At 38.8% G+C, this 22,134-nt stretch overlaps 1 protein-coding gene across 4 annotated transcripts; it reads left to right on the forward strand.

Annotated features, from left to right (window-relative positions):
- The first annotated feature begins 5,686 nt into the window (after positions 1-5,686).
- On the forward strand, positions 5,687-15,138 carry suv39h1b (SUV39H1 histone lysine methyltransferase b). 4 transcript variants are annotated; one of them, XM_067528077.1, is made up of 7 exons: positions 5,687-5,816; positions 6,681-6,826; positions 7,741-8,400; positions 8,826-8,972; positions 11,472-11,601; positions 12,900-12,985; positions 13,496-13,633. In XM_067528077.1, exons 1-6 carry the CDS (start codon positions 5,798-5,800, stop codon positions 12,938-12,940), a joined length of 1,143 nt encoding a protein of 380 aa, XP_067384178.1. In that variant the 5' UTR covers positions 5,687-5,797; the 3' UTR covers positions 12,941-12,985; positions 13,496-13,633. The 4 variants fall into 4 exon arrangements, with proteins under 4 accessions (XP_067384178.1, XP_067384175.1, XP_067384177.1 ...); XM_067528076.1 differs by lacking the exon at positions 12,900-12,985 and adding an exon at positions 7,302-7,465 and having other exon boundaries at positions 5,783-5,816; positions 6,665-6,826; positions 13,496-15,138; XM_067528074.1 differs by lacking the exon at positions 12,900-12,985 and having other exon boundaries at positions 13,496-15,138.
- Positions 15,139-22,134: the final 6,996 nt, after the last annotated feature.

Here is a 22,134-nt window from a genome sequence, read left to right on the forward strand (position 1 = left end):
GTACTATGATGAACTCTAAATCCTGACCAAAAGTCTTCAAACTAATTATTCCGGTACAGGAGGTCAAATAATTGCTTTGCAACTATTTTTTTTCAAGGATTTTAGAAATAAAGGGGAGATTAGATATTGGTCTGTAATTGGCTAAAACACCTGGGTCAAGACAGGGTTTTTTAAGTAGTCGTTTAATTACAGCTACCTTATAGGCCTGTGGTACATAGCCTGTTTCTAAAGATAGATTGATGATATTTAATATGAACATGTCTATTAAGGCTAAAGCTTCCTTCACCAGTCTTATTGGAATAGGGTCTAGCAGACATGTTACAGATGAGGTAATGTTTACATTTAGCTCAGAGAGATCTATGGGTAAAAAGCAGTCTAAGAGGTATAGAGGCATTGTTGATGGTTCTAGCACTGCTGTACATGAAAATCTATCTGTAATATTTGGGGGGAGGATCTGGTGAATTCTTTTCTAATAGCTACAATTTTATTCATAAAGAAGGTCATGAAGTCATTTATACCAAATTAAGGGATAACTTGGCTAAAAAGAACCATGCCTCTTAGTCACCATTGCTACGGTGCTGAAAAAAAAGGGACTTTTTCTTGTTGTCCTCTATTAGTGATGCATAATATACTGTTCTGAGGTTACTGAGGACTTTTTTGTATTCATAAACAGTTTTTCCAAGCTGACAGGATTCTTCTAAATTAGTAGAACCTCTTTTCCTCTCTAACATTCGTGTTGCCTGTTTTAAGTTGCAAGTTTGTGAACTATACACTACATAATATACACCTCTTCTGATTTACTACCTTCTTTTTCAGAGGGGCAACAGTATCAAGTATTGTACGCAGTGAGGCTGCAGAATTATCAGCAAGACAATAAACTTGTACAGGAGTGAAGTTAAGGTGGCTACTGTCCATTTTATTGACACATGGTGAGGCTCATAGTGAAAGAATTGTTTCCTTAAATTTGTCACAGCATTTTCACTTAAGCACCTACTGTAGTGGATTGTTTTCTAACTACTGTATAGTCCATGATCTTAAATTCAAATGTTATTAGAAAATGACCAGACAAAAGAAAATTACAAGGAAATACTGTTAAATTATTAATCTAAATCCTGTATGTAAGGACAAGGTCTATGGTGTGACTAACACAGGGAGTGGGTGTGGGAATCTTATAATAATTTAAATGCAGTGTTGAGGCAGTTACTGTCAGCATCTATATTAATGTTAAAGTCACCCACTATAATGATTCATCTGTACTAAGCACTAAAAAAAGCACTCTGTGAGGTGGCAGCATTAACGACTCACAGAGACTGTGATTATCTATGAGTTTAAATAAACAGCTATGAATCATTTAAGTCTACATATTTGGACACATTTCAAACATGAAACTATGTGTCAACCCTGAAGTATTGGTGATTGTCTTTGTTACAGAGATTTATCCCAGTTGAAATGTTTAATGCTGTACCTTGTAGTGGTGTTGCTTCTGATTGCTTTCTGATTATTGGAACTCCATAACTGCAAAGACAGTAGCTGCTGGTATACTTCCAGTGATGGCTTGGCCATCTCAATCACAAATCCAGCTAGTTGGTGTGGGAGAAGCTGTTTGGGAACATTACCCAACCAGCCCAGCAGAGCTTTGGGAAGTTCTGCAGAAGGCCTGGGAGGAAATCACACCTGAATATTGCCCTGATCAGCAGAATGCCTCAGATTTGTCAGGCAGTTATTGCTGCCAAGGGAAGTTATTTTTAAATGAAATTGAGGTTTAACATGCAAATTTTATTTGACCATTATGCACTGTGCTCAAATATGCTTAAATGAATTGTTTTTGTATGTTTTTGTATCCATTCACAATCATTTGATTGAATCAAACAAACCAAAGATTAAAAGAATTTAATATACTAAACATATATATATTTGAAGTGTTATTTCCCATACATGCCTTTGTGTCAGTTTGTATTTATAGACAATTATTATAGACAATTATAAGTAGATGATGGTATATTTAAGGTAAATCATGTTTAGTAAGCAGTTACATAGTTGAGCATTTCAGGCATCATTGTGACAGATTCTCTAGATATGCTGGCATTAATATGCTGTAATGATGTACAGTAGAAATTAGGAACAGACATTTGTCAGCCTGTTGATAGGACTCACTAAAGTGGGCAAGCAACTAAGTATGAATTAGTATGAATTTCTGAGTACTGTATATCTGCCTAATTATATTAGCCTAATGTAACTCTAATGGTATTTAACATACTTACACCAGAGTAAATTGATTTGATGTTGCAGTTCATCTTCAAGACTGTACTGACTATGCATAATTATATATTTATACTAACTGTAACCCATAGGTATAGCACACATCACAGGACCCAACAGCCTTATCATTACACTTGGTTTGACCTTAAACTGACCCTAAACAACAAATCCTGCAGGTTTTGAGGAGCATTGATAAATGACATTACACAATCCATTCTAAAAAGTTTACTTTTACAGAGGTAGAGTGTCACTCATCTTCTTATGTAGCCTCCAGAATGATCATCCCTTCAGTCTCAGAGAGAAAGTCTGTTTACTTGTTCGCACACCCATTTTCAATTGAACTGAACAGAGAAAATTAAACTAAAGCCAGTCCCAGGGTTCAAATTTAAGCTGTTGGATTTTTAATATTTTGGTTATTGCAACAAGCCATGGTTCACTGCAAAACTCAGCCAGCTCCGTCAGGCCAAAGAAGATGCTCGCAGAAATGGGGACAGGGTCTTGTACAAACAGGCCAAATACACACTGGAAAAGGAGATCAGAGTAGCGAAAAGGAATTATTCTGATAAACTTCGGAAACAGTTCTCCTCTAACGACTCATCCTCCGTCTGGAGAGGTGTGAAAGCCATCGCCAACTACAAGACACCATCCCCCAGCTCTGTGGAGAATCAACGACTGGCAGACGATCTGAACGAGTTCTACTGCAGGTTTGAAAGATCATCATTCACACCTCCGGTAACCCCCGTCCCCCCCACACCTGAAATTCAGTTCAGTGAAGATGAGGTGCGTCAGGTCTTCAGAAAGAACAAAAGAAGTAAAGCACCAGGCCCAGACGGCGTGTCATCAGCCTGTCTGAAAACCTGTTCTGAACAGCTGGCCCCCATCTTCACACGGATTTTCAATAGATCAATGGAGCTGTGTGAAGTCCCAGCTTGCTTTAAACGCTCCATCATTTTTCCGGCCCCAAAGAAACCCAAAATCACTGGATTTAATGACTACAGACCCGTGGCTCTGACGTCTGTGGTCATGAAGTCATTTGAAAGACTGGTTTTGGCTTATCTGAAGGACATCACTGGACCCTTACTGGACCCCTTGCAGTCTGCTTACCGAGCAGACCGGTCTGTGAACGATGCGGTGAACATGGGACTGCATTATGTTCTACAGCATCTGGACAGATCAGGGACTTATGTGAGGATCCTGTTTGTGGACTTCAGCTCTGCTTTTAACACCATTATCCCATCGCTCTTCCAGCTCAAACTTACTCAGCTCTCCGTGCCCTCCTCTGTCTGTCAGTGGATCACCAGCTTCCTGACAGACAGACAGTAGCTAGTGAGGCTGGGTAAACTCTCATCCAGCACTCGCACCATCAGCACCGGCGCCCCTCAGGGCTGTGTTCTCTCCCCACTGCTCTTCTCCCTGTACACCAACGACTGCACCTCTAAACACCCCTCTGTCAAACTCCTGAAGTTTGCGGACGACACCACACTGATCGGCCTCATCCAGGACGGTGATGAGTCGGCTTACAGACTGGAGGTGGAACAGCTGGCCGTCTGGTGCGGCCTTAAGAACCTGGAGCTCAACACGCTCAAGACAGTGGAGATGATCGTAGACTTCAGGAGAACCCCCCCTGCTCTCCCCCCACTCACCATCATGGACAGCACTGTGACTGCAGTGGAGTCATTCAGGTTCCTGGGCACCACAATCTCCCAGGAGCTGAAGTGGGACATTCACATTGACTCCATTGTGAAAAGGCCCAGCAGAGGTTGTACTTTCTTTGCCAGCTGAAGAAGTTCAACCTTCCACAGGAGCTGCTGAATCAGTTTTACTCTGCAATCATAGAATCCATCCTCTGCACTGCTATATCTGTCTGGTTCAGCTCAGCTACCCAGTCTGATCTCAGAAGACTACGGAGGGTAGTCCGGACTGCTGAGCGAATCATTGGTTTAGCCCTCCCCAGTCTCCAAGAACTGTACTTGTCCAGAGTGAGGAAAAGGGCAAAGAAGATCACTCTGGACCCCTCACATCCAGCACACTCCCTGTTTGAACTGTTGCCTTCTGGTCGACGCTACAGAGCCCTGAGCACCAGAACGACCAGACACAGGAACAGTTTCTTCCCTCAGGCAATCACCCTCATGAACACTTGACCATCACAGAACACATAACACTATTGCACATAATCTAATTAAAACTCATACTCATTTACTTTTCAAGTTGTACACATAACTACTGTATTCACATTTGTCAATTTTACTTTTTGTTTAGCTTTTTGCATTTATCTTTATATTGTATATTATATATTATATTATATTATTGTATTGTATTGTATTTGTTCTTGTATTGTCACTGTCATTCTGTTGCACTGTGAAGCTTTGTCATCAAAAAAATTCCTAGTATGTGTAAACATGCCTGGCAATCAAGTTCTTTCTGATTCTGATTTCTGATTCTGATCTGTGTATCACAGTGATCACATTGACCACAGTGCAGGTATGATAAACAAAATATTATTAAAACTGTTATCTTCAACTTGCATGCATTTTTAGATTTCATCAGCTCAATAGTTTAGGGCCTTCTTTGTCATCTTTTTGTTCTCATTGTATGCCAAAAGTTTACAGTGGGTGACAGATCTGTAATGCAGGCAAGACACTTTACTCTATTTATCAAAGAAGTGCAAGTTACCCATGCTGTGCTGCGCTATTTCACTCCTACACCATCACAGATGCTTGTTATTGAGCTGTGCACTAATTGACCACAGGGCAGTTTTTTCCCTTCACCTTGGCCCATTTTAAATGAGCCTGGATGTGGTCGTGTTTCTGGATCTTATTGTTTTTTGCAAAGTAGTATAATATGAACAAAAGATTTAAAAAATCACATATTCTTTACAATTTTATGCTAAGAAACATTATTCTGAATGTCTGGAACATGCATTTTTCCAGAGTGATGAAACTTGCCCTATACTTGATGATGCTCCAAAGCTCTTTCAAATCAATCATGATACCAACCAGTGTCCAATTACCTCCAGTAGTTGTGAGATGATCCACCAGGTCTTTTTTTAGTCTAACTTTGCTTTTCTTACATTTTATCACGTTATAAATCACTTAAAAATATGTTTAGGATGGGATGTTTTTTTTTTGTTTGTTTATCCTGAACATTGCTCAAAATTTATAAAGTTATACACACAATATCTAGTTAACCACAGCACCATGCATACATTCAGTTCTCAGGAGATCACGCATTCGGTTCAACGGAAGAGACGCAGGCACTGAGAAAAGACCTCACGCCGATATGTGAGTTGTGCAATTATTATGAAGTCTGCAACGCAAGGATACAAAGACAGACTACGTAGGTTCGTAACTTCTTTGTGAATACGGCTTGTAGCCTCTACAAGGGCTTTTGTGTTCTCGTCGACCCTCCTGATTTCATATGAACCAATGAAAGGACAGAAAGACGACGCTCATCCAATCGGCAAGCGCCGTTGCTTACTCTGCAATAGGATCCTCCCCTCCAATGTAGTTTTTCCAATTTTGGCGGCTGTGCGGAAAACATGGCGGAAAATTTGAAAGGTAAATTATCAGGACAATACATTACTTTATATTCGATTATAGGGTTATTTACTGTGATTTACTGCTATGCTTTAGTCTTGTCGCACGATAGCGAATATCTGCGTTTTCCTGGTTCACATACGATTAAGAGTGCGATGGGATTTTGTAAGCCTAGGAAGCTCGGTTAGTTATTCAAAGTTGGCTCCTTGCAGCCTTCTTGCAGCCTCCTTTATTTGTGGACAGTGTCTCAGCTTGTAATTCATGTCCACTTCCAGTTTAGGAAGCCTAAATTATCCAGTAAATAAAGTTACGCAGATTCCAGTAGAAGGAAAGGCTGCAGGGGCTGAGCGGGTAAACCAGTACGCGATAAGCTTCACGCGCCATGCTGCGTTACGTAAACGTTTAAATGTCATTGTGCGTGTTTCTGCTAAATGAATATTTTATATGTATCCGTGGTTAAAATTCTGAATGTGATCTTTTGTGCATCGGTTAGTTCCATACTCGGTGTCCTTCAGTGGGCAGATCTGATCGGGGACGTTTTTTAATCATAAGTCGTTGCTGTTGCTTAAAATAGTATTTTTCTCGTCACAAGAGTCAGAAGTTTTCTGGTTTGATCCAGCACTTTGAATTACTTCTCACATCGCAGTGCTCTCGCTTTATAACCTACACCAAAGCTATCGGATGAAACTTTGCTTCTACAGATATAAAATGCTCTTTACGGAATGTTTTTCCGAATGCCAGGCATCCAGACAGTGTATTAATGTTACGTTTCTTTGAACCTTCAGCCATGAGCATAACGTTATCCTGTTAGATCCCAAGGTTGAAAAGTGGAACTTGCTGCAGCCTTTGTGTTGTTGACTAACTTAAAGTGAGTTGCTGTGTCAGACTGCAGCGTACCGTGTAAGCTGTCCTGGGATGAGCTAGAAGCCCTGTGTCGCACAGAGAGGCTCCACTGTAAAGAGCTTGGCGTGAGCAGAGCAAACGTCAATGATTATGAGGTGGAATTCCTCTGTGACTACAAAAAGACAAAGGTAGGGTATCAACATTATAACCCATAACTTTATTATGACTGTAGTAGTTTTGGTGGACGTTTTTTAGGAAGGATTCGTACCTAAGTTACACTGTACTTTGACTTTATATTTATTCTGTTTAGGTGAAGACTAAAAAAGACAGCAGTGTTTAAAGATTACTTTAATTTGTGCTGCTTAAGGCACCTCATTTTTCTCTGGTATTTTTCTATAGAGTTTTATATTGAGAAGATCTGCACAGAACTGCATACATTTTGCACTAATGAAAGTCAGCCTGGAAATGCGAGTACGCCACTGTAATAGCAAAGTTAGATGTGAGAAGTCCACTCCTGCACATCTGGCATCATATGAAGTAGTGGCGACCCCTGAAAGGGAACAGCCGAAAGGAAAAGAAGAAGATACAACTCAAACTGTGCTTTTTGAAAAACAAAAAAAAACAATAGTAACACAATAATTAGACTGTGTCCTAAATAAACAGCTCAATATGCCATGCTGGTGTGAAGAGGATTAAGAGGACAGGGTTAGATGGAGGCAGGTGATTCACTGTGGCGACCCCTGAAAGGGAACAGCCGAAACGAAGAGAAGAAACCTAACAACAAATTCAACTGTCAACTCTATCCCATCAAGTCTCCTTCACACAGTGTGGGTTTGGAAGAAAATAAACTAACTTACATGTAGTGCAAGAGAGACGCATACATTTAATGTTTAAGGCCACGATTACATAATCTGTGACCTTTCCCTTTCCAGAAAACAACTTAGATAATATTCTAAGAAGTATTAAAGTATTGAACTTATTTTCCAGTTGTATGCTGTGGAATCATCAATATATAGAATATCTGTTTACTGTGGAAAATTATACATTCATTAGAAAATTGAAGAAATTCTATGCTTGCTGGTAAAAGAATTTTGTGTTTCAGAAGGAGGAGTTCTACCTGGTAAAGTGGAAAGGTTTCCCAGAGTCAGAAAACACCTGGGAACCCAAAAAGAACCTTAAATGCCCCAAATTGATGAAGCAATTCCACCTGGATCTGGATCAGGAGCTCAGGCGCCACAAGAGACGCTGCATCCCTAAAAAGCTTAATAAGGAAGTTTCCTCTATTCTTACTCAAAAAGCTAAACTCCGTCACAGTCTGCAGCGCTGGGAGGCCCATTTGAATCTCACTCGCAACCACCCAGGTCGCATTTTTGTAATTAATGAAGTGGACCTTGAGGGCCCCCCCAAGAATTTCACCTACATCAACAACTACAAAGTAGGCCCAGGGATTGTGTTAGATGAAATGGCTGTAGGTTGTGAGTGTAAGAACTGTTTACAGGAGCCAGTGAACGGATGCTGCCCTGGGGCCTCTCTGCACCGAATGGCTTACAATGACAAAGGACAGGTTCGGGTCCGACCAGGAGAGCCCATATACGAGTGTAACACAAGATGCAGCTGTGACCCTGATTGTCCCAACAGAGTGGTTCAAAAGGGCATACAATTTGACCTGTGCATCTTTAAGACGGAGAATGGCCGGGGGTGGGGCGTCCGCACACTGCAGCACATCAAGAAGAACACATTTGTCATGGAATACGTGGGAGAGGTAGGACCTGGCTCTGTGTTTTGTATTTTTTATCCTGATGCGTTTTATTAATCACTAAATTAAAGTCATAAAATGTATCTCAATTGTACGTGTACATATTGGGCTGAAGATAAGATGACAAAATCCTGTCCAGTAAAACTGAAAATAGTTTGCCGTAGTACAGGGCTTAATATTGAAAAAAACAAAAAAAATCAAATTCAAAGATTTGGCAGGCAATTCTACTTCAAATCCCAGTGCCACTCTGTTAGTTAAGTTCAGTAAATAAAATAAGATAAATGTAATTTTGTTAACCATTAGCTTAACACTTCTGCACCGATTCATTGGTGTAACACACACTGTTCAGCTTTTTACTGTAAGTGTAATCCAGAAAATAACATAACACACAACTTTTGTTGCAGTATATCCTGTAATTATTTTATATCCAGATTATAACAACAGATGAAGCAGAGAGGAGGGGCCACATATATGACCGCCAAGGCTCAACTTACCTGTTTGACCTGGACTATGTCGAGGATGTGTACACAGTGGATGCAGCTCACCAAGGCAACATCTCTCACTTTGTCAACCACAGTGTGAGTGTCTTCAACCTGTGTAACGAACATTGTCTCTCTCAGCAGGACGTTCTATGTAGCTCTGTGCATGAAAAAGCTATGAAGCAGGACCTTTTTCTGCTAAACGGTCTGCATTTCGCAAATCACGCAAATTGGAGGCCACTAAAATCAATGTTGAATTGGGGTCTAACTGCCAAAACCATGTCGGACAGTTGGGGTTCAGTGTCTTGCTCAAGGACACTTTGACATGTGACCAGAAGAGCTGGGGATAAAACCAACAACTGCGCGATTTGTGGACGGCCGCTCTACCTCCTGCGCCACAGTCGCTGTAGTGCTGTATGTCATAACAATACAGTCTCTCTTTCACACTTTTCTTTTTGAGATTGTTGCAGGCTAATATGCTTGGTTTTGCAGAGACATTTATAAATTCATGCTTTTATTGATGTTATCGCATGTTGCGAAATTTTCAGGAGCAAGTGAATGTCTCAAAGGTAGTTTTTTGTGTGTGTGTGAGACTACTTCTTGTCACTCTGCCAAAGCTGTAGACTACTTCTTGATGCTTAAAATGTCAAACAACAGCTCAGATTGGCTACCGGTAAGGTTAATTCCAAGACTTGAAATTGATGACAGGACAAATCAAATGTGCTGGAATTCTGTTTGTAGACTTCAGCCCTTTAATTCAATCGATCCAGCTCTGCTTAGAGACAAGCTCTCCAAGCTGAATGTGCGTGACTCCATGTGCAGGTGGATTATGGACTTCCTGACAGACAGATGGCAGATTGTGAGGCTGGGGAAGCATGTCTCTGACTCCGGACCATTAGCACTGGATCCCCCAAGGCTGCATCAGTCTTCGTCTGTTATTCTCCCTGTACACCAACAGCTGCACATCTTGACACCAATCTGTCAAATTCCTGAAGTTCACAAATGACACCACCCTCATCAACCTGCAGGAGTGAGATGGACCGTCTGGTGTCATGGTGCAGCATGTAACAGCCTGGAGCTCAACGCTTTTAAGACAGTGAAGATGACAAAGTATTTCAGAAAGGACCCAGCCCCCATCCCCCCGTCATCCTTTATGGCACTCTGGTGACCTATGTTGAATCCTTTTGCTTCAGCCACAAAGAAGGCTCAGCAGAGAGAGCAGCTGAAGAAGTTTCACCCCTGTGAAGATGTTGTTGAACTTCAACACTGCCATCATCAAAATCCATTCTCACATCCTCCATCACAACCTGGTTTGCTGCAGCCCCAGGCCAGGACAAGGTCAAGCTGCAGCTCATCATCCACTCTCCTGAGAAGGTGATCAGGAGCTGTATGTCTCCAGGATCTGGAGATGGGCAGCCAGGATCGCAGCCAACCCCTCTCATCTCCGACATAAACTCTCAGCCCTTCCTCTCAGGTCCATCAGGACCAAGACCGCCCTCACGCCAAACAGTTTCTTCCCCATCGTGATCAGCCTACCTAACAGTGCCCCAATCCCCCCCAGATAATCCAGATTAGGATTTGCATCCTCCTTTATCACAGTGATTTGTAATTCTTCATCAGTTTTTGTAATAGGAAGGTGCTTAGCAATCAATGAAACACCAAAGTGCTGTTTCACCAAAGTGGCAGATGGCAGATCAAGGACTTCCCTTGCAGTGTCTACATCAGTAGTTGTTGTCCTACATCTCCTGGAAGTTCTGGGAGTTTATATATTGACAGTGGCTCAAGTTTGCTGTAAAGTTGTGGTGATTAGATACAATTGTGAGGTCATAATTGCTATAATTGCATTGACAGTTGCCATCATCACAAATTCCCAGAGATCTGTGTCACACACTAAATTTGACTAGCAGCTGCAGCTCAGGTCTGTACAAGTTGTTGAAGTACATGATTCTTCAGGAAGTTGATGTAAGTTACTTTAATATGACAAAATTAAAGTAACTTACTAAAGTGACGTTAGTAAATAGGGGCATCAAATGTTGGTAAATATTCTCATTCATCCAGATTTGGTTGTAGCATCAAATAAAAAAAAAAATCTCCCATTTTGGTTCAGCTGAAATGAGAGATTGTGGACATGCAGCTTTACAATCAAATACGATTTTAACCAATTTGTGGTGATTTAGTATTTTTCAGGGCGTTTTCTCTGACTGCCCCCAGTGACCATGTAAGCAAGATACTGTACATGGAGAGTAAAATGGGGTTAAAACATGGAGCAACGATCCCAGCTGGACTCGAATCTGTGAAGCTGTGGTCACGTGGGATGTGCAACATGCCAACTTCATAAAATCCAAATTTTTGGCCACGTTGTAATAAGTCAGTCTCATAAAACAGATGTATACATATGCATCTGAAGCACTGTAACTGAAACACTTTCAACAATGAAAAAATGCAACTACTGAGCCCTGGGTAGATGTATGTAGTATGGAAAAAGTGCAAAAACAAAGAGCAGTTTTGGCATGTAGTGTTGGATTTTTTATTTTTTTTTTCCAGTTAGATGGTCTGAAAATGTTTTTGTGTACTTAAGTGTACTTATTTTTCTTGCAGTGTAACCCCAACCTGCAGGTATTCAATGTGTTCATCGACAACATTGATGAGAGGCTCCCAAGAATTGCTTTATTTTCAACCCGGGCAATTCGAGCCGGAGAAGAACTTACCTTTGACTACAAGATGCAAAGTAAGTGTCATTGAGTGTCAGCAGATGAGAACTTTGGTTTCAAATACATTTTCAGCACAAATACTTGCAGGCTTAAACAGGCTTTGAGGAACATTCCTGCGGATAGGTAAATAGATAAAAGCATGGATACAATTTCCACAGAAAACATTCAGACCTTTTTGCACATTTTAATACATTGGAAATTTAATTTGAAATGGTAAAAATTGCAAATGCTACCGATTGGTCTGCACACTGTTCCCATGATGTGAAAGTAAAAACACTTACAAAAAAAACTGATCTCTTATTACGTAATCAGACTCGTACAGTTCCCCTAATCTGTGTTTGCTAAAAATGTATTCATTTTTTATGTCAAAATGAAAACAACATAATTCAGATTAATTTTAAAAAATCATAAGTTACTCACCTAAATCATCACTGATGCAGCCAGTTGGTTTTAAGAGTCACACAGATGGAGATTACTGAGTGCACTGAATGTGTTTAAAGGACTGTAGTACAAATAGATCAGGACTGACTTTGTGAGGTCACCAAGACACTTATGACTCCTGTAGGAGTTAGAAGCTAACATGGGAGTGAATGTACATACAAACACTGTTGCCTGGAATCTTTAGAGTTTGTACGCTGCTAAAGATCATGCGACATGGGATAAAGCAGATGTAATGGCCTAAACATTTTTAATCTAGTGTGATTAGTGTGAAAACAAACTTCTCATTAATAGAATTATCATGTCTGATGATAGTAGATCAATAAAGGGGAAGCATAATACGTTGATATTTTATCATGTATTTTTTTTATAGCAAAACATTTATGGAGTATTTTTATGTTTATGTTGTTTCCTTTGCTTTACAATTATTGAAGTTACAGGTGCTTTATTACATTATCACACTATCAGCTGATCATTGTTCAAAATCTAGTCGTAATATTTGGAATAAAAATCTATTGACTGGTATAAACAAATTAAAGACACCGATCACATTTACTAGTGTTAGACCAGGGCTGGAAATTCTCAACCTGCCAAATGCAAATCCAGTGCAGTGGGTGGGTTAATTTACTACAATTCCCACGGCAGGTACATAAAAGTAGCATATTCAAGCAAATATTGGAGACCGATTTGTGACATTCTACAACGCATATTAAATTACAAGTCTGCTTGTTTTCCTTCAACGTGAACACACAGGTTACCAAGTCACTACAGGTCATGTAGCCAGTGTCTGTATAGTTTCACAGGTAATTTCTCGTGGAGAACGGGCGATTTCTCTATAGTGTTTACTTGTAACAGTGTTTCTTACCTTTTTAACAAGTGTATTGCAGGTCAAAAGCCTGCACAGCAGTGAAACACTGAATGAAAGGAGAGATATAACATGGAGCAATGCTGCTTCGCTTTTAGGTCAGTCCCTCGATTCCTGAACTAACACAAAGTGACTCACAGAAGTGTAAATACTATGGCAGACCGCTTATGCTGTGTCAAGCTTCGCTGTCTCATCTCTTTCGTCTTTCCCTCACCGAAGAGGGGAAGCAAGAAGAAGAAGAGAAATCAGATTACTCCATTTAGAAGTGAATGAAAGCATTAAAAAAATGTGAAGTGGAGAAGGGCTGACGATGTAGAGAATCCCGATTGGTTGAGGAATTTGATTGCTGAAGTGACCCTAAACTTGGATCGGGAATGAGGATTAGGAGAATGTTGAATTAATGATTTTTGTTAATTTCATGAATTGTGTTTGTATATACTATGTGCATGAGAGAGAGAATGTCAATGTTTACCTTCAAAGATTTGGCAAAGGCCATTTTCAATATAAAACTTTGTGGTTTTTATTTTATAGACCTTTTTTTTGTAATGTTCACACAAGACTTTCTTTTAAACTGAAATGCTACTTACCCACCTTTTGTTTGCTTTCAGTTGATCCGGTTGACACAGAAAGCACCAAAATGGACTCCAGTTTTAGTCTAGCGGGGCTCCCCAGCTCTCCAAAGAAAAGGATTCGAGTAGAGTGCCGCTGTGGATCGAACTCTTGTCGAAAATACCTATTCTGACCACGGACTGCAGGGAATGCAGCACCACCATTAGTGTAAAATAATGTGGAAAATTGTAAAGATTTTAAATTAACTTTTATTTTTGTTAATGAATGATGAAATGTACCTTGAAAGTTTTTATTTGTGAACGTGACAAAGCCTTCTGACACAAAACTAAAATTTATGGCTTTACTTCTACCGCAGAGTCTAGGTTTTGGTGAACTGAACAGTGCATCACTGTCTTGTCAGAGTTTTTGTCCATCATTTTCTCGGCTTGTTTGTGCTCTGACACTGTTTTCTGCTGCTACATGTCTGTAACAGTTCCTTTTGTGACTCCTAATTAATTTCTCCAGCGTCCACACTGTACTGACTAAGCTGACATCTATCAAAGGCTTTTTATCTGACTGTCTCGCTGCTTGTTTGCAGTCTTCTTTTTTGTTAGTTAGGTTTCTGCCTTTAAGGTAATGAGTGCAGTAACACAACTGGCAAAAAGGGACTAAAAGCAGATAAAATAGAGCCCTGGGTATAAAAAACCCCACATAACAATCCAATTACAAATAATTACTATAACTCCCATTAGCATCTTGTTTTGATATTTTCAAATTCAGCAGTGTTCAGACCAGAAAACACTGACAATGTAGTTCTTTAACTCAGACTGAATGACTTTCCTCAGTATTTTACCTGTAAATGTGATCATATCATTTTTGTAAACAGTCTCTGTGAACAGCCACCACAGTCAAAGTGTCAGTGTGCACTTAGTCAGCATGGACATCTGCCCAGTTGCTATTTTATTGCCTGTTGCCTATGTGGCTACCATCTATGTGTTGCTATGCCAGAGACCTCTGCCACCTCTGGGCATGACTCAGCTATCCCAGACCAAATGTCACGTTATGAGATTTCGTAGTTATGTATTTTATATTCTTTACCATTAGTTTTGTCACTTGTGTTCCATTATGATGAGTGGATTTAGCAGCGCGCAATGATTAAGTAAATTTGTTCATAGATGTACAGATACAGGTGTTAATCGAGCACCAATTCCAGTGTTACAAGTGACAAATGTTCTGGAAGGTCATAAATCCTGCTGCAGCTTCTTTTTCAGCGTCCCACAGTCTGCCCATCCCCCCATGAATTGTTTCTTTTCTCCGTTCTTACAGTCTGAATGAGTTTAATTGTCAAGTGATGGTGATTGTTGGACGAACCACCACAGTCTGCAGATGTGATGAGCACTTTGATGAAGGAACCCTGAAGTGTCTTTTAACGAGTATGTGTCCTCTAAGATTTAGGGGAAGGTTGGGGCGTTACAGATGTTTAACACCAGGATATTCCTTCCGTGTCAACTCTGCATGAGTCAATGGCTCAGTTCACCCAAGTGACAACAAATATTGTTTGTTAATGATGTGTTTGAAGCGTTTCATGTTAGCCTAAACATTTTGTGTATATATTTAAAGCTTTTAGTTATCAGTACTTGGTTTTTTTAATCAGTGTTTTTATCACTAAAAAAACAATGTAAATAAATGGTTATAAACTGAATCTGAAGTTTTCATTGTTCATAGTTTTTCATCACTATATGTTGCTGTTAGATATATTATAGCTGTAAATGATCTTCTCTAGTGCTTTACCTTCAACTTTATCAGGACCCAAAGTGCTTCCTTCACATAATCACACGCTGATGTGGGTAAATAAAATCCATGTCTCCCTTGCACATATGTATAGGAGAAGCTGGGAATTGAACCGGCGTCCCTGTGATTGGTGGACCATCACTTAATCTCGTGATCCACTTCTGTCAGCAACTTTATGTAGAATATTTCAAATTTCAAACAGCCTCTGACATTCTATACTGTAGTTATATACAGCAGTTCTTGAATAGTTTTTGAGAATATATAGACTAACCACTGCAAAACAGGCCTAGATGTTACACTTCCTCTGATGTCCCAGTCTATTCCAAACCTGGTTGGTTGTGGTCTTTGTTGATTAGTCTGAGATTATTGGTGATGTAACACTTTGCAATCTATTCAATTCATTTTTTTCCCCAACAAAGTCATGTCAAGGATTACTCTCAGAAATCATGACACACTTCTTGCAAATCTGTGTCGTCAGGATCAGACATTGATGCAAAAGACCCAGTTTTCTCTTTCTCGTACTGATTAAAACACACAACTTTAATTTCTGCTTAAAATTAAGTGCTTATCCTGCAGGTACACACAAATATGCAAGGTCGACCAATTTCCTTATTGAATAAGAAAAAATCCAGTAGTGTTTTATGTAATTTCTTTGATTGGGTTCCTTTTTACCTAGTTTTAGGACTTACGTCAACAACTGAATATGAATCTTTATGCAGAAATAGCAAAAATCCTAATGAGTTCGTAAACTTTGTACATTTGCTTTTACCTCAAAACATTTTTTATACCATTACATTTCTTTTTGTACCATACAAGCCCTATACTTATATACAAAGTAAAAACAGAATATTTATATTAGGCATAAAATTTCGATCTGTGTTGTGGCCACTTATAACTATCTTTTGCTTCTAGGAAGCCCTGTTTTACCTGTGTCAGTTACATTTAACTAAACTGGAGAATGCAGCTAATAATTCTGTCCTAAGCTATAAAAAGTTATGATAATGAAAAAATGCTAACTACTACATACTGTAAGTAAAGATACTAAACATTAGTAACTGTAGTGCTTTGAACTGTCCAACAGTTTCCCAGCTGCCTGCGGTGTCATGCAGTCAAGTTCTCAGTCCAAAAGTAGCTGGCGTTTGTTTTCCTGTTCTAATTCACATGCAGCATCTTGAAGGTTCTATTTTTTGTACAGTGAAAACATAATTTACTCATAATTCTGACAAATATATTTTTTAACTACAAGATTGTTTTGGTGTATTTGGAGGAGACAAAGTTCATGACTTTGATCCTGTTCTTTCATCCATTTGAGGCACATTTTCAACCCGTTGCCACCTGAAATCTTCTTTAAATGACCTGCAAGGTGCCTGTTGAAAGTTTTAGATATTTTGATTTCACATGATTCCTTCAGTGAAGCCAGTTTTCAGATCATTAGTGATTCTTTTTACACCACCTTTTTATTACTTTTAGGAAATAAGTGCTTTTGTTCATTAGCACAAGTTTAGAGGACATTGCTTTCTTATGCTGAGGTAAACTAACAGGATGTTCACATTGAGGTCATGATACTAAAGTCTGGCCTCTGAACACTGTAAGACCTTCTCTGTTAGTACGTGTGCCAAGTGGCATCCAGTGTTTCCTCCATAAAGCCAACGATCGAACCGTCTATCTCACCTCATGTGGCAGGAGGAGACACAGGTGGTGGATGCCAATTAAAGGTGATTAAGCCATATCCGGCAGATGGCTGGTGTCTGGGATTTCCTGAACAGTTTAGTTACCTTGTGGCTAATGTGTGCACTTAATAATAACGCTCAGCTGTAGAGGCAGCAGTGGATTCAGGTGTGTGAAATACATGCTACACAGTATTCAAAATGTTAGCTGTATGAGTCTTCAGCTTCAGCCGTCTTAAAAACAATTCAAATGTAAAAATACAAAAACCGCCTGACATCCCTCTTCTGTGCAAACACACCCTCTTCATGTGTTCTCCAGTCAAAAGGCTTCCTGGAACCATGTCAAATAATATGAATTATTAAAGGAGAAGGTTGGCCCTCCATACCAGGAACCACAGCACTTAGTTTGCAGGTACTTTCTAATACAGTATGTGCTGTATGAGGTACATTTCCATTAAGGGTTTTCAGAACATTCCAGGCAGTTGTTGGCTACCATGATTTTTCATAGCATATGAAAATATCCCCACTCTGACTTGTTCTCTTCCTTCCGTACAGCTGACATTTGGAAAGTTTTCAGAATTTTAAAAATTTGTTATGTTGCAGCTTGATACTCCATTAATTTTTATGTCAGAAAATCCCCCGGTGCAGGTTTGCAAAGTTTGTCACTTCATACTCAAAAAGTCTCAAGGCTGTAATTGCTGTGTTTCAACACAGTACCTAAGTACAGAAAACTTTCTAAATGCTTTCTAAATTCAAGTAGTATGGTGTCACTCTGAAAGTGTCTTTTTCTGTTGATTAGTGTGAAACAAGTCAATCAATTAAATCAACCATGATTCAATGGTGTAAAACAACAACAAGTAAAAACATTATTTGACAGGCATTGTATATGTAGGTAAGTCGTCGTTATACTTATACTTCAAAAAAGACTAGTAACATCATCATTATCATATAACTGAGCTTCATTCTTACAAGGCAGCAGAGAATCTATCTAATGATGATGATTATTATAAACCAACCAGTTTTTCACTATTGGAATAAAGTTCATATTTTGTGGGTGTTTTTTGTTTAAGGAACCATTGTGATTGTACTGCAAAACATACAGAGCTCACATAGTGGACTTTAAAATTTTAACTACGTACCTATGGTTGTACTGTTCACTGCTGATATTGGTTATAGATTAGAGACAGTGTGGGGATACATCTTGCATGAAGTCAGTCTGTAGCCACATCTCCACATGTGGATGAAATGATGAAATATCTATGGTCTAATCTTAGCACAGTTAGTGATACTATTACAGCTCCCTGTAATATATTTTAATGAATTAAAGATTGGAAATAACAGAAGTATTTGTATACATTTAATTTGTTTAATCAATGAGATATTACTATTGAATATGAAAACATAAACATAGAATTGATCATGCCACATTTAAATAATACTATTATACGATGTTAAAAAATGTTGTTATTTATACTTCTGTTGTTTTTTATAATGTGTATGACAAATATGTGCTAAAATATTGATAAATCTATGTAGGACAAAATGTTGTAGCTTACAGTTTGTGACTTATTTTGGTAGCATTTTTTGTCCTGCTGGGGGAGTTCGTCCAGCGTGGGTGTCTCGACCTGTAGCCACACTTTGAACCCTGTTCAGATCACTTAAAATTCACATTTTCATTACTAAACCAACAACAAACTCAAAAATTGTCACAAATGTGTGAAAGCTCAATCACTTTTTAATAATACAGAACAAAGGAAAATTGCAGCATCTGACTTGGTTTGATGAATTTCAATAGTCAGAATCAATTCCTACACTTTAAACCTTTGGCTATTTTTTATGTATGATATTTCCGCTAGTATGCTGAACTTTGTTTATCCTTCAACTTCTAACGTCGAGGAGTAAAAACATTTCAGGAGAATTCATAGGCCTGACAGCCTTTTTACGATCACAGTTACACTGTAAACAGCTGCAGGTAACTGTGAAATATTTCCTGTGTGTATTCAGCATGTAACAGTAATAAAGCAGAACAGCCACATATTGGTTTGGACATTCACTTGTCACATCAGTAACTTGCTCATTTACTGCTGGCAGCCAGTCTCATCAGCACCCATGACTGCAAACAATTCACACCAAACTCTGTTGTTTCTAAATGGAAACATGCTCAATAAGAAGGGAACAAGCTGAAAAAGGCCTCAAAGGTTTTACTTTATTATCTTGTGTATACAAGATAACAAAGTGGCAATTTCCAGGACCTTGCTCCATATCCTGTGGTTTCAGTTTGTCATTTGAGCCAATGTGTCTTATTTCTCCTGAGAACATGGTGACAATTACAGTCTGTTGGGAATCAAGGTATTGGAAATATGCAGTTTATTCAGATGAAATAACCCACATTTTATGTTCAGTTTTACAGGGGTTGACTTAAAGTAAAATAGGAGCATGTATGAGTTAAAGACTATAAGCCTTCCAAAGAGTCATGTGGAAATCAGCTCAAATTAGTCAGCATGCTTTATGTCAACCATGGAACAAAAACAGAATCTGAAGGTCAAGTGTCAAGTTAAGTCTAAATTTCACTAACACTTAATTCTTAAATAGGAAATATGCAAAAATCCAGGTCAGGGTCACAATTTTACTGGTTTCTGAACAGCTTCGATTAACCTGTAGGTTTGTTTCCAGCCTGCCTGGCCCTTCAGACTGTGAAGTCACCGTGTTCTTAGCTGTTTTGTGTTGGGGAGGATAATATTAAATATAGTGCAAGACATAATTTATCCCAGTTTGATAACTTGCATTGTCTTTTACAGAAAATGACTTCTGGAGGACGGATTTGAAACCAAAATGAAGCTACAAAGTGTATCCACAGTTCTTGGTTATTTATCATCATGAAGATTTACAGTCCCCTCAAAGTTATTGGAACAGCAAAACCAATTTCTTTGTTTTTGCTGTACACTGAATACATTTTGGTTTAAAATCAGAAGATCGAAGAAAGTTCCGAATTTTAAAACAAATAAACTAGTCTTGCTGTTTCAATACTTTTGGAGGAGACTGTATATATTTAATTTGTCGTAAATTTATATTTAGGGATTGAAGCACTTCGAAATTGGGCCAGTGTACACAAGCATACAGCACATGGCCTGTCCAGATATTTAATCTCTCTTAATATTAAATCAAATTCAGAAAACACTCAAGAAAATTCATTTTGCATCTGGTCAGTATTCTCCTCGTCCTCTCATTTATCCTTGTAACACACACACACACACACACACACACACACACACAGTAAACATAAGATGATCATGAAATCATTCATTGCATTTTAAAGTTTGCTGTCAATACAACACACATTAAATAGTATAGAGGTCACTGTAAACAAAAAAACAAAAGATCTGCCGGAGGCAACTGAAACATATAATGTCAGCTCTCTCCAGCATCTTCTGTAAATCCACACATCTCTCTGGCTTTGCGTGAGGAATGAAACTAGAAAGACCAGTCATTTTCCTTATTCCCCAGGTTGATATCAGAGCAAAACACTGGAGAAAAAACAACCAGAGCAGGTTTCACAGTCTGCGTTAGAAAAGTCCCCTTTACTATTAGTGTTCTCCTTCTGCCCCATACTTTGGTGGGAAGAGCAACAAATGTCACTAGTGTACACAGTGTTCTGTTGAGGACTTCAGCACATACAGCAGAGACACATTTATCAACCCTTCTTGCATTAGCTTGATGTGTTTATGCAGTAAGGCCATAATTCTAAAAATTCAAACAAGATTAGTGATTCTTGGTGGCATGCTGTCGCTGGGTGTGTCAGATCTGCCACATCCGAAACAAAGGGGCACCTCAAACCCCTAAACACACAACTTCCCCTGAATCTGTGTCATGTTTTCAGATAGTCACTGATGAATTAGAACCTCTTTCAAAGCCATTTACAAGTCCTTTTTTAAGTGAGAATTGGAAACAAAGCAGTTCACAGACTTATCTAGATTCCTACAACACCCCCGTCTCTCCAGTACTCTGGTTGAAGTGAGGATGATTTAACCCTAAGGCAATATGATACAGCTGGGAGCAAAAGTTTGCACCCACTTATTTTTAAAAAGAGAAACTGAGTAAAACAGAATCACATTACATTGGAATGGGATATAACGAGGATGCAAACATAACCCTGAACGTGACACATTCAGCAAACACAAATTTATTATATCATCAGAAGTAACAAAAAAGTGGATTAAAACGTTATAGTGATGAAAATTATATCAGTGCCAACGTTTGCATTCACCTTAAATTAACTTAACTTTGAATGTGCATAAACTATTATGCATTTTGTTTTACTTTTTTTATTATTTTAAAGTGAGCAGATGCAGAGGTAACGTTTGCACCCAATTGTATATAAAATACCAGGCTGCTGATTACAGATGTACCTTCTTATGAACCAGTTTAAAGAAATCTTCTGTTTTATTTTTTTACTGCCATTAAATTCAAAATGAACTAATATTTTCCATGAAATAGTAAAATGTCACAATTTCAACATCAGATATGTTGTATATGTTCTATTGTGAATAAAATATAGGTTCATTGGATTTGCAAATCATTGCATTCGGTTTTTATTTATGTTGTGCACATCGTCCCAACTTATGTAAAATTGTGGTTGTAATTTTGTTTCTGGGAAGTTTTTCCGCACAGGACAAGTCACATGCTGTGATTGTGTATGTTGTGTATCAGTATGTTGTTCAGTGGAGGCAGCAACAGTCTGACTCTAACCCTTTACATCTGCTCACGCCACAGACGTTTGTTTCCACACCCTGGCTCAGTATTGCTACGCTTTCCCTCAAGACCACTTCTTGTTCTGCTTCAGTAGCATTGTAGACATAACAGAAACGATGCTACTGTATATTTTGATTTAGAAACAATATGAATGACAGAGAGGAGTGAGATCAATTCTGTCTGTCAACAGTATTTGTAAGGGAACCTTCTTTAAACTTTGATCAGGAGGTGGTTTGTATTGTTTACGGTCAGATTCAAGCCCAGAATAAGAATATTAACAGGAAATTATTCATATTATGGCCTCGCTAATGAGTCATATTATAAAGTCTTATTTTTGCTGGAAGTCAATATGATGAGGTAATCTCAGCATTTTTGCACATTTTTTTGGTTTTTAGAAAATTTTTATTCCATATCTAATGACTTTAATTTCCAAATCCAGAAACACTTAGCTGTGTGTGGCCTTCTGAAATACAAAAGGGAGCCAGATAGCT

Source organism: Channa argus, chromosome 13 (assembly GCF_033026475.1).
Source record: "Channa argus isolate prfri chromosome 13, Channa argus male v1.0, whole genome shotgun sequence".
Taxonomy (NCBI): domain Eukaryota; kingdom Metazoa; phylum Chordata; class Actinopteri; order Anabantiformes; family Channidae; genus Channa; species Channa argus.